Below are 13404 nucleotides of genomic sequence, written 5' to 3'. Positions count from 1 at the left end.
AATAAACAGCTATTAATTATCCAGATGCTGGGCAAGGTACTATTAGGAATACAGACAGAATATAAAGCGTCTATTAACTGCTTTCTATCTGTCACACAGTTCTAAGTGCACAGGAGTATTAGTCCACCAGAAGCTTATATCATAAGGGTAGAAGATGACACAAAAGAAGAGCTCTAAACAAGGGTAAATGCAAGAATGTGGCAACCAGGATTCAGGCCACAAAAGCGAGACAGTTCCTGCCCTCAAGGATTTGACATTCTAATTTATATAAAATGAATATAAAGAAGTTTGTAGGTGGAGGTCACAAGTAGTTTGTGTAATCAGAAAAGGCTTTGCATAGAAGGTGGCACTTGGGCTGAGTCTTAAACCAGTAATTCCTAGAAGGGAAGAGGAGGAGGAAACACATTCCAGGCTTGGGAAGGGCAGCAGCAAGTGAAAAGTTTTAAATTCCAGTTTATTTTTGATTGTACATTTATATTTGAGAGGTAATAGAGAGCCACTGGAGTCTGTTGGGAAGAGTGGGAGTGATATGACATCATGACCAAAGACTTTAGGAAAATCACTTTGGTGGACAACAAATGGGGTGTTGGTGAGAAGTGATGAAGGCTCAAAATAAAAGTTGCTACTTGAATAAAAACCATATGGACTTGCAATAAGTGTATTGTTATCGCTGTACCACATTTCCAAGGCTCCTGGATATTAAATTTTTAATTTAGATTTATTTTGCATGGAACTAAAAATTATCAGAACAAACCCATTTGACCCTACCCAAAAGGAAATGCATATTTAGAATCCGGTTCTATGCAGTAGAAGCCATAATGAAATGAGGAGATATTTTAGCTATTCAACAAAAGTTAAGTAGGGGAAGGGCATTTAACTGACTATAGATGGGCTTTCTACCCAAGGAAGAACAAGAAAAGGGAAAAAGCCAACACAGAACCTAGCTGCAGGTAGGATGTGAAAGTCTTAGGGTTGTGATACTTTCATAACTTAAAAGGCTCTTTGAAGGAGGAGAGAGATCATGGAATGAGATTGGATTTTAGCTAAGGGATACTGGGCCCACTCTCACTCTGTGCGCAATAAAGCCCTCCCTGCCTAACCCTACCTTTCCTGAAAAATAGGTCAGCTACTATAAAAACTCTTAAGGATTAATATGAGGTGCACAAGATTCAGAAGCACTTCTCACAAATGGACAGTGGAATGGAAGGCTTAAATCTGAGGATAAAAACACCGTCTTAGTTGTGTAATATCATACTTTATGTTCCTTTTGTAACATGTCTAATTGTTCTGGAGAAAGAGAAATGGATGCACGTGCAAAATTTAAAGATGATGTTATTATTTTAAGAAATGTTTATTTTTACAGTAATCAAACACTGAACACTTTCTATGTGCCTCTGGCCTCCAAGGAACTGCTAACAGTAACAATAGCAACACCAACACTTATGTAGGGCTTACTGTGTGCCAGTCACAGAAAGCCATGTTGTCTTTCTGTTCTTGTGCTTCATGACTCCATTTGAGGTTTTCTTGGCAAAGATGCTAGAGTAAATTGCCATTTCCTTCTCCAGCTTATTTTACAGATGAGGAAACTGAGGCAAACAGGATTCAGTGACTTGCCCAGGGTCACACAACTAGTAAGCGTCTGAGGCAGGATCTGGACTTAGGTCTTGCTGACTCCGGGCAGGGTGATCTATCCACTGCACCTCCTACCTGATCACATAGTGCTACAAACACTGTTAATATGAAAAAAAGTTTCTGCCTCCAAGGAGCTCATCATCATCATTATCATAATGACAGCTAACACGTATATAGTGCTTACTATGTGCCAGGCACTGTGCTAAACTTTTACCATTTTCTCACTTGATCCTCACAACTACCCTGGAGAGGTAGGTGCTATTATTATTGCCATTTTACAGATGAGGAAACTGAGACAAACAGGTGAAGTGACTTGCCCAGGGTCAGACAGATATTCCTGGAGAAGAGAACATAAGTAGGTTCAAACAAGTAAATGCAAGTGAGTAAATGAGTAAATAGAAGACAGTCTGGGAGAGGGAAGACATTAACAGCTAGAGGAAAAGGAAAAGGTCTCCTGAAGGTGGGATTGGAGTAGAGTCTAGATGATATTTGATTCTGGAGATGAGAAGTAGCCAAGGGAGCACATTGAAGGGCGTGGGGGTAGGTATTTGTGACTTGGTCAGATCCAAGCTTTAGAAAAATGACTTTGGCAGTTGAGTAGAGGATGGGTTGGGGTGGGGAGGAGACATGAGAAAGGAGGATCAGTTACAAAGCTTTTTTTTTTTGGCTAGGCAATGGGGCTAAGTGACTTGCCCAAGGTCACACAGCTAGTAAGTGTTATGTGTCTGAGGCCGGATTTGAACTCAGGTTCTCCTGAATCCAGGGCCGGTGCTCTACCCACTGCACCAACTAGCTGCCCCAGTTAGAAAGCTTTTGCAGTAGTCCAGGATAGAGGTAATGAAGGGACTGGATGGAAAAAAAAAACAAACAGCAAAATCAACAGAGAAGAAGCTGTTGGGCAGATAGGAGGAGAACCAGGAAAAGCAGTGTCACCTAAAGAGGTGAGAGTGGGAAGGGAGTGTGGGACAGTGAAAAGAGCTTCGAATTTGGCCTCTGAGAACAACGTTCAACTCCTGAATGAGGGAAATTGAAGTTGATGACCTCGAAGGTCCTTTTCCAGTTCTAAGTCTATGATCCTATGATACAATGCAAAAGCAAGGAAATTTTTAGTGACCCTGGATAAGTCACTTAACCCCAATTGCCTCACCAAAAAAACAAAAAAAAAAGAGGAGAGAGCAACAATTTTTTTAAACAATATTACTTTCATTGATTAAATCATCTTAAGGATTTGGTATAAGTGAAAGAGTAATAGATCTAGACCAAGGGAGCAAATTACCACCTGTGTGACTTTGAGGCTAATCACAAACTCTCTGGGCTTCAGTTTCCTCACTTGAAAAGGGAGAAGTGGTAGTGGAAAGGACCAGACTAGATGCAGTATGGTATGGTATAAAGGGAATTGGCTTGGCAGTCAGGTAGTCCTAGGTTCAAATCCCAACTGAGACATCAGGCAAGCCATATAGCCTCCTTAGACCTCAGTTTCCTCATCTACAAAATGAAGGGGTTGGACTGAAGAGATTTAGCTCTGGAATCAATAGGACTTCAGTTTGAATTCCAGTTATGTCATTTAATAGATTTATGACCTCGGGCAAGTCACCTGACTGTGATCTCTGGACCTCAGTTTCCTCACCTGTAAAATGAGAGGGGGTTGGACAAGATGCTCCCCAAGGTCTCTTTCTAACTCTAGAGCTAGATATGGGATCTTTTTTTTTTTGAGGCAATCAGGGTTAAGTGACTTGCCCAGGGTTATACAGCTAGTGTCTGAGGTCAGAGGTCAGATTTGGACTCAAGTCCTCCTGACTCCAGGGCAGGTCAATCCACTGAACCACCTAGCTGCCCCTAAATATGGAATTCAATGAGATCTAAGGCCCCATCCAGTTTTAGATTAGGGGTGAGAAAGAGAATTCTGTAAAGTGGACCAGCTTTTATATAGCCTCAACTTCTGTTAGCTCCAGTAACAAGATTGTCCCCAGTGACAAAAGCAGCATGAATCAGTTCCCCTATTTTAGAGAGGGGAAAATTAAGCTATGGAGGTTTTAGCGATCGATGGTTACAGTGAGTCAGTAACAGGCTTGGAATATCTCAGACCAGACCAAGTCTCAAAAAAGCTTGTGAATAATAGTTCCTAAAATATATTTTTGGTAGTGTGACCTTATCCTTGTAATTTTTTTTAATATTTACATCTGTCCTGGAAGTTGTTTCTAAAATAGTACTTAATAGCTTGGAATCAGGGGGAAATGTGCTTTTAGGATTCAAAGTTCTTTTCTGACATGGTGATAAACTATTACCAAAAAAGTGCCCAGTTTTACACACTGGGCTAAAATGACTTTGGGGAGTGTTCTCTTGCACATTATTTGCTTATCATTCTTTTCATGCAAAAATACAGATGTCCCAAAAGTCTTAATGCAGTTTTCTGTTATTAAAAGCTTAAAATTTCACTAAAACATTTGGTCTCTCTATAGAGAGACATTCCCAATCCTTAAGTTTGTTCTTATACCTCTGCCCTTGAAACTATAATCCTCTCTTCTTAAATCCTTTCTGACCTTTAAAAAAAAAAAAGAAAGAAAAGAAAACCTACTGGCTGTTCTCCACTCAAATGCAGCCAGATGTGACAGTAGCATTACTTTATATAAATTATCTCCAAACATGGGGGAGAAAGAGGTCAAACAGGGCAGCTATTATTATTATTCCCAGGGGAAAGAGGGAGCTGAAGTCTACACAGAGCCTGGAGCAGTATTCAGGTCTCCTAGATTACCATTAGTGAGGCAACCAGCTGGGTGGTATTGGGGAATGACCACCGGATTGGAAGACGGGAGACGGCCTGGGACTGGGATAGGGTCTCTGGACTATAGTTTTCTTTTACATAAAATGATAGGGTTGGACTAGGTCCAACCTGAGGGTCCCTTCAAGCTCTAGATTCTACTGATCTAGCACTTACTTTTTGGTGTTTCTTCAAAAAATTCCTCATTTATAAAATGAGTCATTTTTAGCCCTATGTACCATGAAAATGTTATCATTTTGCATATGTATGACCTGTATCAGATTGCTTGCTGTCTTGGGGAGGGAGGAAGGGATGGAGAAAAATTTGGAACTCAAAATCTTATTAAAAAGGAATGTTGAAAACTATCTTTACATGTAATTGGAAAAATAAAATACTATTTACAAAAAAGAAAGAAAATATTATCATTGATGGGAACCAGAGATAAGTTTAATGACCAAGTGAATACCTGTCAGAGAGAAAGGAGTTAGGAATTATCTGTTGACAATTGGAAAGAGAACAAATGAAGGTGAGGTAGAGTTTGCTGGGGAAAAAATCCTGGGGCCTGGTGTCGACTGTATGTAAAGCAATGCTTAAACTAAGAGCTCTGAACCCGGTCTCTGTAATTTTTTTTTTAATTTGATGGCTCTATTTCAATAAAACTGATTTCCTTAGTCCTTGTATGTATTTTATTTCAGACATTTTAAAACATTCTAAGAGTTCCCTCTTTTTATCAAAGGGGTCTGGACCTCAAATATGGTTAAGAAGTCCTCTTTTTGATGATCAACTATGAAAGACTGAGCTACTCTGATCAAGACAATGATCCCAGACAATTCCAAAGATGATTCGCAAGACGAAAAATGCTATCCCACCTCCAGAGAGAGAACTAATGAGCTCCGAGGACAGGTTAAATTATACTTTTTTACTTTTGTGTGTGTGTGTGTGTGTGTGTGTGTGTATGTGTTTTCTTTTCCCACACGGCTAATATGATATCCTATTACTTGCCTTATCAAGGTGTGGGAGAGGGGGAGGAGGGAGAGAATTTGGAACTCAAAAAAATTTAAAATGAATGTTAAAAAATTATTTTTATATACAATTGGAAATATTTAATGAAATAAATAAAAATGTATTTAAAGAAAGAGAGAGAAAAAGAGAGAGAGAGAGAAAGAAAGAAAAGAAGCCCTCCTCTCAGGCATTCTCATCCCAATTGTGCAAATTCACAGCCCATTCACTCCTCCCCATCCTTCCACACTATTTCCATATCCTCCCCTAAGTTTCTCCCAGGAGGTCCCTCCACCCAATACACCTTCCCAGAGACTTTCCTTGATTTCTCCTGAGAAGGTACCAAGGGAGCACTCTGGCTGTCTACCTACCCCTGCCATAAGAGCAGCCCTCATCTTTTTCTATCATACACACCTATAAAGGATAAAGGGAAAGAAGTAACACCACTAGCAGCTGGTGGTACCTAGACTGGATAGATGCTAGAGTCAGGAAGACAAGTTCAAATCTGGCCTCAGACATTTACTAGCTCTGTGACACTGGGCAAGTCATTTAACCTCTGGTTGCCTCAGTTTCCTCATCTGTAAATTGGAAATAATTATAGCACCTACCTCCCAAGGGTTGTTGTAGGGATCAAATGAGATAATAATTATAAAGCACTTAGCACAATGTCTGGCACCGAATGGACACTATATATAGATGATGATAATGATGATGATTAACCTCCTTCCACACCTACCTTGAAACATCCCAAAAGATACATAAAAATTAACCAAATAGCAAGCAAAGGCACGGAGATCTGCTCCAGGACAGACTTAACTCCACATACTTATCTCTTTACCCTTTTGTTTTCTAGAAACCCACAATGGCTGCCTATCTGCTTCTTTGGATTTTGGTGCAAACATAGCTTCCATTAACTTTCTCCTATCTTGGTTCATTTCAAAAAAACTAGGCTACAAATTAAAAAGGAATTCACTTAGCTCCCCCTTCTCAGAAACACTGAAGACACTACAACTTTGTCACCATTGAGGCATCTCAGCTGCATAAATGTAATTAACAATCTTCAGTTTGGATTATTTGCTGCTATTGCAATTAATTTATGGAGAACAGAATCAGCTATTACCATTTCTGAGATATTAGTTTCTGGCTTTTCCCATTTCAAACGAAAGCACCAGCAGTCTTTTTGTTATCACTGCCGCTGCTGCTGTTCTGCAGGTTCAGGATTTAACCAGTCTGTTCCATGGCCTGGCAGTTACTGCTTTCATTAAAGCAGTCCACAAAGTCACCTTCAAAGAGCTTTTTCTTGACTTCCTCTCCCTAGGGCATATGTCAAGTTTTTTTTTTAAACTCTTTTTTTGAATTAGGTGGAAATTTAGGGAAGGTGAGGGCAGGATAAGGAAGGGAATAAGCATCATATAGAGACTATTATGTGCCATGACTTTTTACAAATATGATCTCACTTGATCCTTACCCCTTAGAGGTAGGTGCTATTATTATCCCCATTTTACAGTTGAGGAAACTGAAGCAAGAAAGAAGTTAAGTGACTTAGTTGCCTATGGTCACACAACTACTAAGTGTCTGAGGCTGGATTTGAAATCAGGTCTTCATGATTCCAGACCTAGCATGCTCTATCCACTGTGACTGGCTGCATTTTAGTTAATATCAAAGTTATACTGAAATTAATAAGTGGTAGTCTGGTATAGTGTGGAAAGCTTGTGGTCAGAAGATCTGGGTTTGAGCCACATGATCATGAGTGAGTCATTTGGTCCTTTCTGAGCCTGAATTACTCATCTGTTAAATGAAGATAAATTCACTTTTATTTTGCCTTAAATTTGGCAAGTCACTTTTCACAAGACAACATAGTGATCATAGCTATTTTAACTACTATCAACCCCACTTTATAGAAGAGGAAACCAAGGCTCGAAGAGTTTAGATAATTTGTCCAATGTTATAACTAGTAAGAAGAGACTAGGATTAGAACCCAGGCCTCCTGACTCCTGGGTCAGCCAGCCAGCCTCCACTTAAGCAACGCTTGTACTGTTCACTTCTCAGGCTAGTTGTAAGAACCAAGTCACAAGATGATGTACATAAAACATTTTGTAAACCTTAAAGTCCTAACTAAATGTAAGTTGTAAATATTGATTTGACATTCACCTTTCAGATCAATGAGTGTACCAGTCCCACACATTAATGTATTTTTTGCAAAATGTTAGCAGTATCTCAGGGGAACTTGAAACTGTGAATTCACCGCCAGTGAGGATAAAGAGGCAGATTCTATTTTTTCATCATGCTTCTGAGAGAACAGACTGTTCAGAAAATCAGAGCTGGCCTTACTACAAAGTTCTCCAGGCTCCCAAGCCACTGGAAGCAGACTTTCCCTCTTAAAGTTTACAGAGAGATCTATCATCTACTGTTTATTTTCCAAGAGTTTGAAAATGGCAGCACTTACCTTCCAGAGTTTCACACTGTACTAAGTTATTGTAGTCTTGCTGGGTCAAGAGGCAGGCTTTGTGCCCTCGGACCAGACCCTCCAGGTAGCCATGGTCCACATTGAAATAAAACTCCGCGAGCTGTAGCATTGAGAAAATGATTAAGCTGATTAAAACAGAAGCAGACCTCCAGTCCTTTTTTGCGAGTCACAGAAGTGTTCTGCTGCTTTTGGAAAGGTGATAAAGGAGATTGAGGAACAAATGATTGTCAGCTGATGGTGAGGGTTTCCCTGACTAGTTTCCCCCAGCTCCAATTGCCTACAGCTCAATCCTGCTTACACAACAATAGCTAATCAGTCAGACAACAAACCTAGCCTCCTTCCAGGCCGTAGATCCCTTCTTTGGGAAAGTGAGTAATTTTTTACTCTTATACCAACCCCCACATGGAACTAGTTCTGTCTGCCCCCTTCCTTGACTTTTCAATTCATCAAATATTTAGTAATTTTCTACCGTGTTCAAGGCATTAGGCTAGGCACTTTCTACTCTGACTTTAAAAAGAAGTCTTCTTCCTCCCTCCCCAGCTAATCTGATCCGACTCAGTTTTTATTAAGTACCTGGGGTAGTACGGACTTTTCTTGCCCCACCTGTAACGTACGGAATTAGTAAAGAGAGAGAATGTATTCTACACATGAAGATTGGTATCTACTTTGCAATTTATTGTCCTGGAGAATTGCCAGGGAAAACTGAGAGATTAAATTGTTTTCCTCAAGTCTTGCTACTAGTTTTTTGTTGTGTTATTTTTTCCCTTTGTTTTCTTTTTTGAAATTTATATAACTTTATTATATTTTTTAAGTTTTATTTTTTAATATAAAACTTTGAGTTCCAAATTTTTTCCCTCCTTTCCCCCTTCCCCAAGACAGCAAGCGATTTGATATAGGTTATATATGTACAATCATGTAAAACACATATCCATATTAATCATGTTCTGAAAGAAGAAATAGAGCAAAAGGAAAAAGCCAGAGGAAAAAAAGTGAAAATAGTATGCTTTGATTTGTATTAAGATGCCACCAGTTCTTTCTCTTTATTTGGATAGAATTTTCTATCATGAGTCTTTTGGATTTGTCTTGGATCATTGTATTGTTGAGAACTAAATAGTTGAATATGTTGCTAATGTTGTGTACAATGTTCTGGCTCTGCTCACATCACTTTATACCAGTGCATTTAAGTCTTTCCAGGTTTTTCTAAAATCTGTCCACTCATCATTTCTTATAGCACAATAGTATTCCATTACATTAATATACCATAACTTGTTTAGCCATTCCCCAATTGATGAGCATCCCCTCAGTTTCCAATTCTTTGCCACCACAAAAAGAGACACTATAAATATTTTTTGTACACAGAGATCCTTTCCCTTTTATTATGATCTCTTTAGGATATAGACTTAATATTGGTATTGCTGGATTAAAGGGTATGTGCAGTTTTGTAGCCCTTTGGCATAGTTCCAAATTGCTCTCCAGAATAGTTAGATCAGTTCACAACTCCACCAACAATGCATTAGTGTCCCAGTTTTCCCATATCCTCTCTAGCATTCTTCATTTGCCTTTTATTTCACATTAGCCAATCTGATAGATGTGAGGTGGTACCTCAGAGTTATTTTAATTTGTGTTTCTGTAATCAATAGTAATTTAGAGCATTTTCCCCTTATTATTATAGATAGTTTTGATTTCTTTATCTGAAAACTGTCTGTATCTTTTGACCATTTATTAGTCAGGGAACGACTTATGTTCTTGTAAGTTTGACTCAGATCTCTACATATTTGAGAAATGAGGCCTTTATCAGAGACACTTGCTATAAATATTGTTTCCCAGCTTTCTGCTTTCCTTCTAATCTTGGTTACATAGGTTTTGTTTGTGAAAAATTTTTTAACTTAATATAATCAAAATTATCCATTTTATGTCTCATAATGTGCTCTATCTCTTGTTTGGTCATAAATTCTTCCCTTCCCCAGAGATCTTAGAGATAAACTATTCCTTGCTCTCCCAATTTGCTGATGGTATTACCTTTTATGTGTAAATCATGCACCCATTTTGACCTTATTTTGGTATACTGTGTAAGATGTTAGCCTATACCTAGTTTCTGCCGTACTGTTTTCCAGTTTCCTCAGCAATTTTTGTCAAATAGTGAATTTTTGTCCCAGAAGCCGAAGTCTTTGGGTTTATTAAACATTAGATTACTATAGTCATTTACTACTGTGTCTTATATAACTAATCTATTCCACTGATCCACCACTCTATTTCTTAGCCAGTATCAGTTAATTTTGATGATTGCCACTTCACAATATAGTTTGAGATCTGGTATGGCTAGTCTACCTTACTTTGCTTTTTTTTTTCATTAATTCCTTTGATACTCTTGACCTTTTGTTTTTCCACATGAATTTTATTGTTAATTTTGTCTAGCTCTATAAAATAATTGTCCATGGTTTCATTAGTATGACACTGAATAAGTAAATTAATTTAGGTTGGATTGCCATTTTTATTATACTAGTTCAGCCCATCCATAAGCAATTGATATTTTTCCAATTATTTAGATCTGACTTTATTTGTATGAAAAGTATTTTGTAATTGGCAAGTAGACTCCCAGGTATTTTATATTGTCTACAGTTATTTTTAGTGGAATTTCTCTTTCTGTCTCTTGCTGCTGGGTTTTGTCATTCATTTTCAAAGAGAACCAACGATTCCACTTGAACATGAATTGGATTTAAGTGAGGCAGAGCTGCACAAAGTCATCAGCCTCACTCTCTCTTCCAGAGTCATAGAACTCCAGGGGCAAGACAGAAGTCAGGATGATGGGTGATGGCCTGAGATGGAGTGGATGACCTTGGCACCTTTGATGTCTGACCAAACTCTAAGTGCTCCATAGCGCCTGTTTCAGCTGTCTTTGTGGCCATGGGAACAAACTGTTCTCATCCACCTATTCTGCCTGGGAGGTCTTCACATGCTTGGGAGTAAATACCCCTAACTCACCGATGGGTTTGAGGTCCTTCAGTTACCATCAACCTGGTATAGCCCATCTACCCAGATGACCTCTGTGCATGCTACGGCTTCTTGGAGCCACAGATGAGTGATGGACTCCAAAAGTGGATAAGCTGCCTGAAAAAGGGCTCTATAAGCACTCACACCAGAGATGCTGGTCCTCCTGGATACTTATGTATGTGCCAGAGGGTCCCACTAAGTCCTGACTCCTAAAGCCCTCTCTCTATCCACTTCTCCAGTCTGTTTTAATATAAACAGCTTAATATAGCACTTATTCCTAGGCCCTCCCTCTATCTACTTCTGTGATCTGCTTATCGTATAAGTATATACTGGAATGCAAAGTATAGTATATACTGAAATACAAAGTATAGTATATACTGGAATACAAAAACAGAATTTTAAAGTATTCTCTCTCCACATGGGGCTTTCCTTCTACTAGGTGGAATGCAACAGGCAGATAGATAAGAGTTTGGGCCTGCCTGATGATGTCTTTGGTGTATGTATAGAAGTGCCTCCAACAAAGCCTATCAGAGACTCCCAAGTGTTGCCTGGGGCACTAACATGTAGGGTATAACCTTGGATCACAGCACTGGAGTTAGAGGCAAGATTGGAACCTAGATATTCCAACTGTAACACCTCAAGACCATGCTCAAATCCAACTTTTCCATGCTGTCTCTCCTACAGGGAATATTCACATTTGATAGTGGGAGAGGGGTTGGAAATAGTCTATGAGCTTAGCCTTGAAAGAAGGCAGGGATTCTAGGAGGCTGAGGTGAGGAGGACATGTGTTCAAGCATGGGGAACCACAAATGATACAATGGGGATCGAGGCAAGAGATGGAATGTTGAGTTTTGGGAAGAGCATGTGTGCCAGTTTGCTTAGGTAAATGGGAATAATGTGACTTGTCTGGGAAAATAAGATGGAGCCATTTAAAGCATTTAAAGCTGAGCTCAGGGGTTTGAAGGGGAAGCTAGGCGGCACAGTGGCTAGAGTACTGGGCCTGGAGTCAGGAAGACTCTTGTTCCCTAGTTCAAATCTTGCCTCAGACACTAGCTGTGTGATCCTGGGCAAGTCACTGAACCCTGTTTGCCTCAGTTTCCTCTTCTGTAAAATGAGCCGGAGAAGGAAATGGTAAACCATTCCAGTATCTCTGCCAAGAAAACCCCCAAATGGGGTCATGAAGAGTTGTTCGCAATTGAACAATAACAATAAATGTTTATTGGCTGACTGTTCATTATCAACACCAATTCTGCCAAGTCTTTAACACTCACAGGCACTTCATTCTCAACTCATCTTTAGTGTTGTCAGTAGGACCAACTCTTAGAATAGGGGGTTTGTTTTCAAGGCTTTTTTCAATGCCACCTTTTTTTTTTTTTGCTTTCATACCTCTACTCATCTTTCATGACATTCACACATTCATTCATAATTTCAATACACATTTATAAAGCATCTACTTCTTGCCAGGCATTATGTAAGTCAAGTCAAGTATTATGCACCTACTATGTTCCTGTCACTGTGTTAAACACTGGGGATACAAAAAAAGGCAAAAGACAACCCCTGATCTCAAAGAGCTCTCAATCTAATGAGGGAGATAACATATAAATCACTATGTACAAAAATTGTCCTTGCCCTCTAGAAATTTACCTTCTCATGAAGGAAAACCAACATATAAACAAAAAAAAAGGAACTATAAAATATTTTTATTAATTTATTTTGATTTATCAACAATCACTTCCATATGCTTTTGAGTTTAAAATTTTTCTCCCCCTTCCTCCCCACCACCCTCCCCAAGATGGCGAACAATCTGATATAGGCTATACGTATACATTCCTGTTAAACATATTTTCACATTAGTGACGTTGTGAGAATTAGAACCAATAGAAGGAATCATCAGAAAGAGGAAACAAAACTCAACAGAAGAGAAAAAAATAAGAGCTATAAAATATTTAGAGAGTAAATAAAAATCAAGTTCTTAGGAGGGGGAGGGGAAAAGGGAAATCAGGACAGGCTTAATTTGGGAGGTGGCATTTGAGCTGAACTTTGAAAGGAGAGGGATTCTTTCAAGATGAGGTGGAGATAATAATAACAGCTGACGTTTATAATCTCCATTTTAAGGTTTTGAATATAAATATTATCTCATTTTACCCTCACAACCTGCCAGGGACATAGGTGCTGCTATTATTACTCAAATTTTGTTGTTGTCCAATTGTTTCCCTCTTGTCTTTAGAGGTTTTCCTGGCAAAGATACTGGAGTAGTTTGTCATTTCCTTCTCCAGTTCATTTTACACATGAGGAAACTGAGGCAAACAAGGTTAAGTGACTTGCCTAGGGTCACACAGCTAGTAAGTGTCTGCAGCTGGATTTGGACTCAGGTCTTCCTGACTCCAGGCCCAGGGCTCTATCCCCTGCTCCACCTAGCTGCCTTTAGGTCTGTCTTAAGACAATCATATACAGGCGAAAATAAATAGGTCATTTGGGCTAGAAAATAGAGTGTGTGAAGGGGAGTAATATGTGGAACAAGCCTAGAGAGGTGGGCTAGACACATATTGTTAAGGGC

The 13404-nt window shown here is 39.1% G+C and overlaps 1 protein-coding gene across 2 annotated transcripts in view; it reads right to left on the bottom strand.

The window, feature by feature from the left end:
* ATP6V0D2 (ATPase H+ transporting V0 subunit d2) overlaps positions 1–8155 on the bottom strand; it is a 29611-nt gene extending 21456 nt beyond the window's left edge. The window contains exon 1 of one of the 2 annotated variants that reach the window (XM_020970102.2): positions 7836–8155. In XM_020970102.2, coding sequence (XP_020825761.1) covers positions 7836–7965 — 130 coding nt within the window. In that variant the 5' untranslated portion in view covers positions 7966–8155. The remainder of the gene's footprint in view (positions 1–7835) is intronic. The other variant, XM_020970101.2, reaches the window with a different exon arrangement.
* Positions 8156–13404: the final 5249 nt, after the last annotated feature.

This window comes from Phascolarctos cinereus, unplaced genomic scaffold (assembly GCF_003287225.1).
Source record: "Phascolarctos cinereus isolate Bilbo 61053 unplaced genomic scaffold, phaCin_HiC Scaffold_4;HRSCAF=312, whole genome shotgun sequence".
Lineage (NCBI taxonomy): Eukaryota > Metazoa > Chordata > Mammalia > Diprotodontia > Phascolarctidae > Phascolarctos > Phascolarctos cinereus.
The sequence above is the reverse complement of the archived record's forward strand: the minus strand, read 5'-3'. Positions and strand labels throughout refer to the sequence as shown.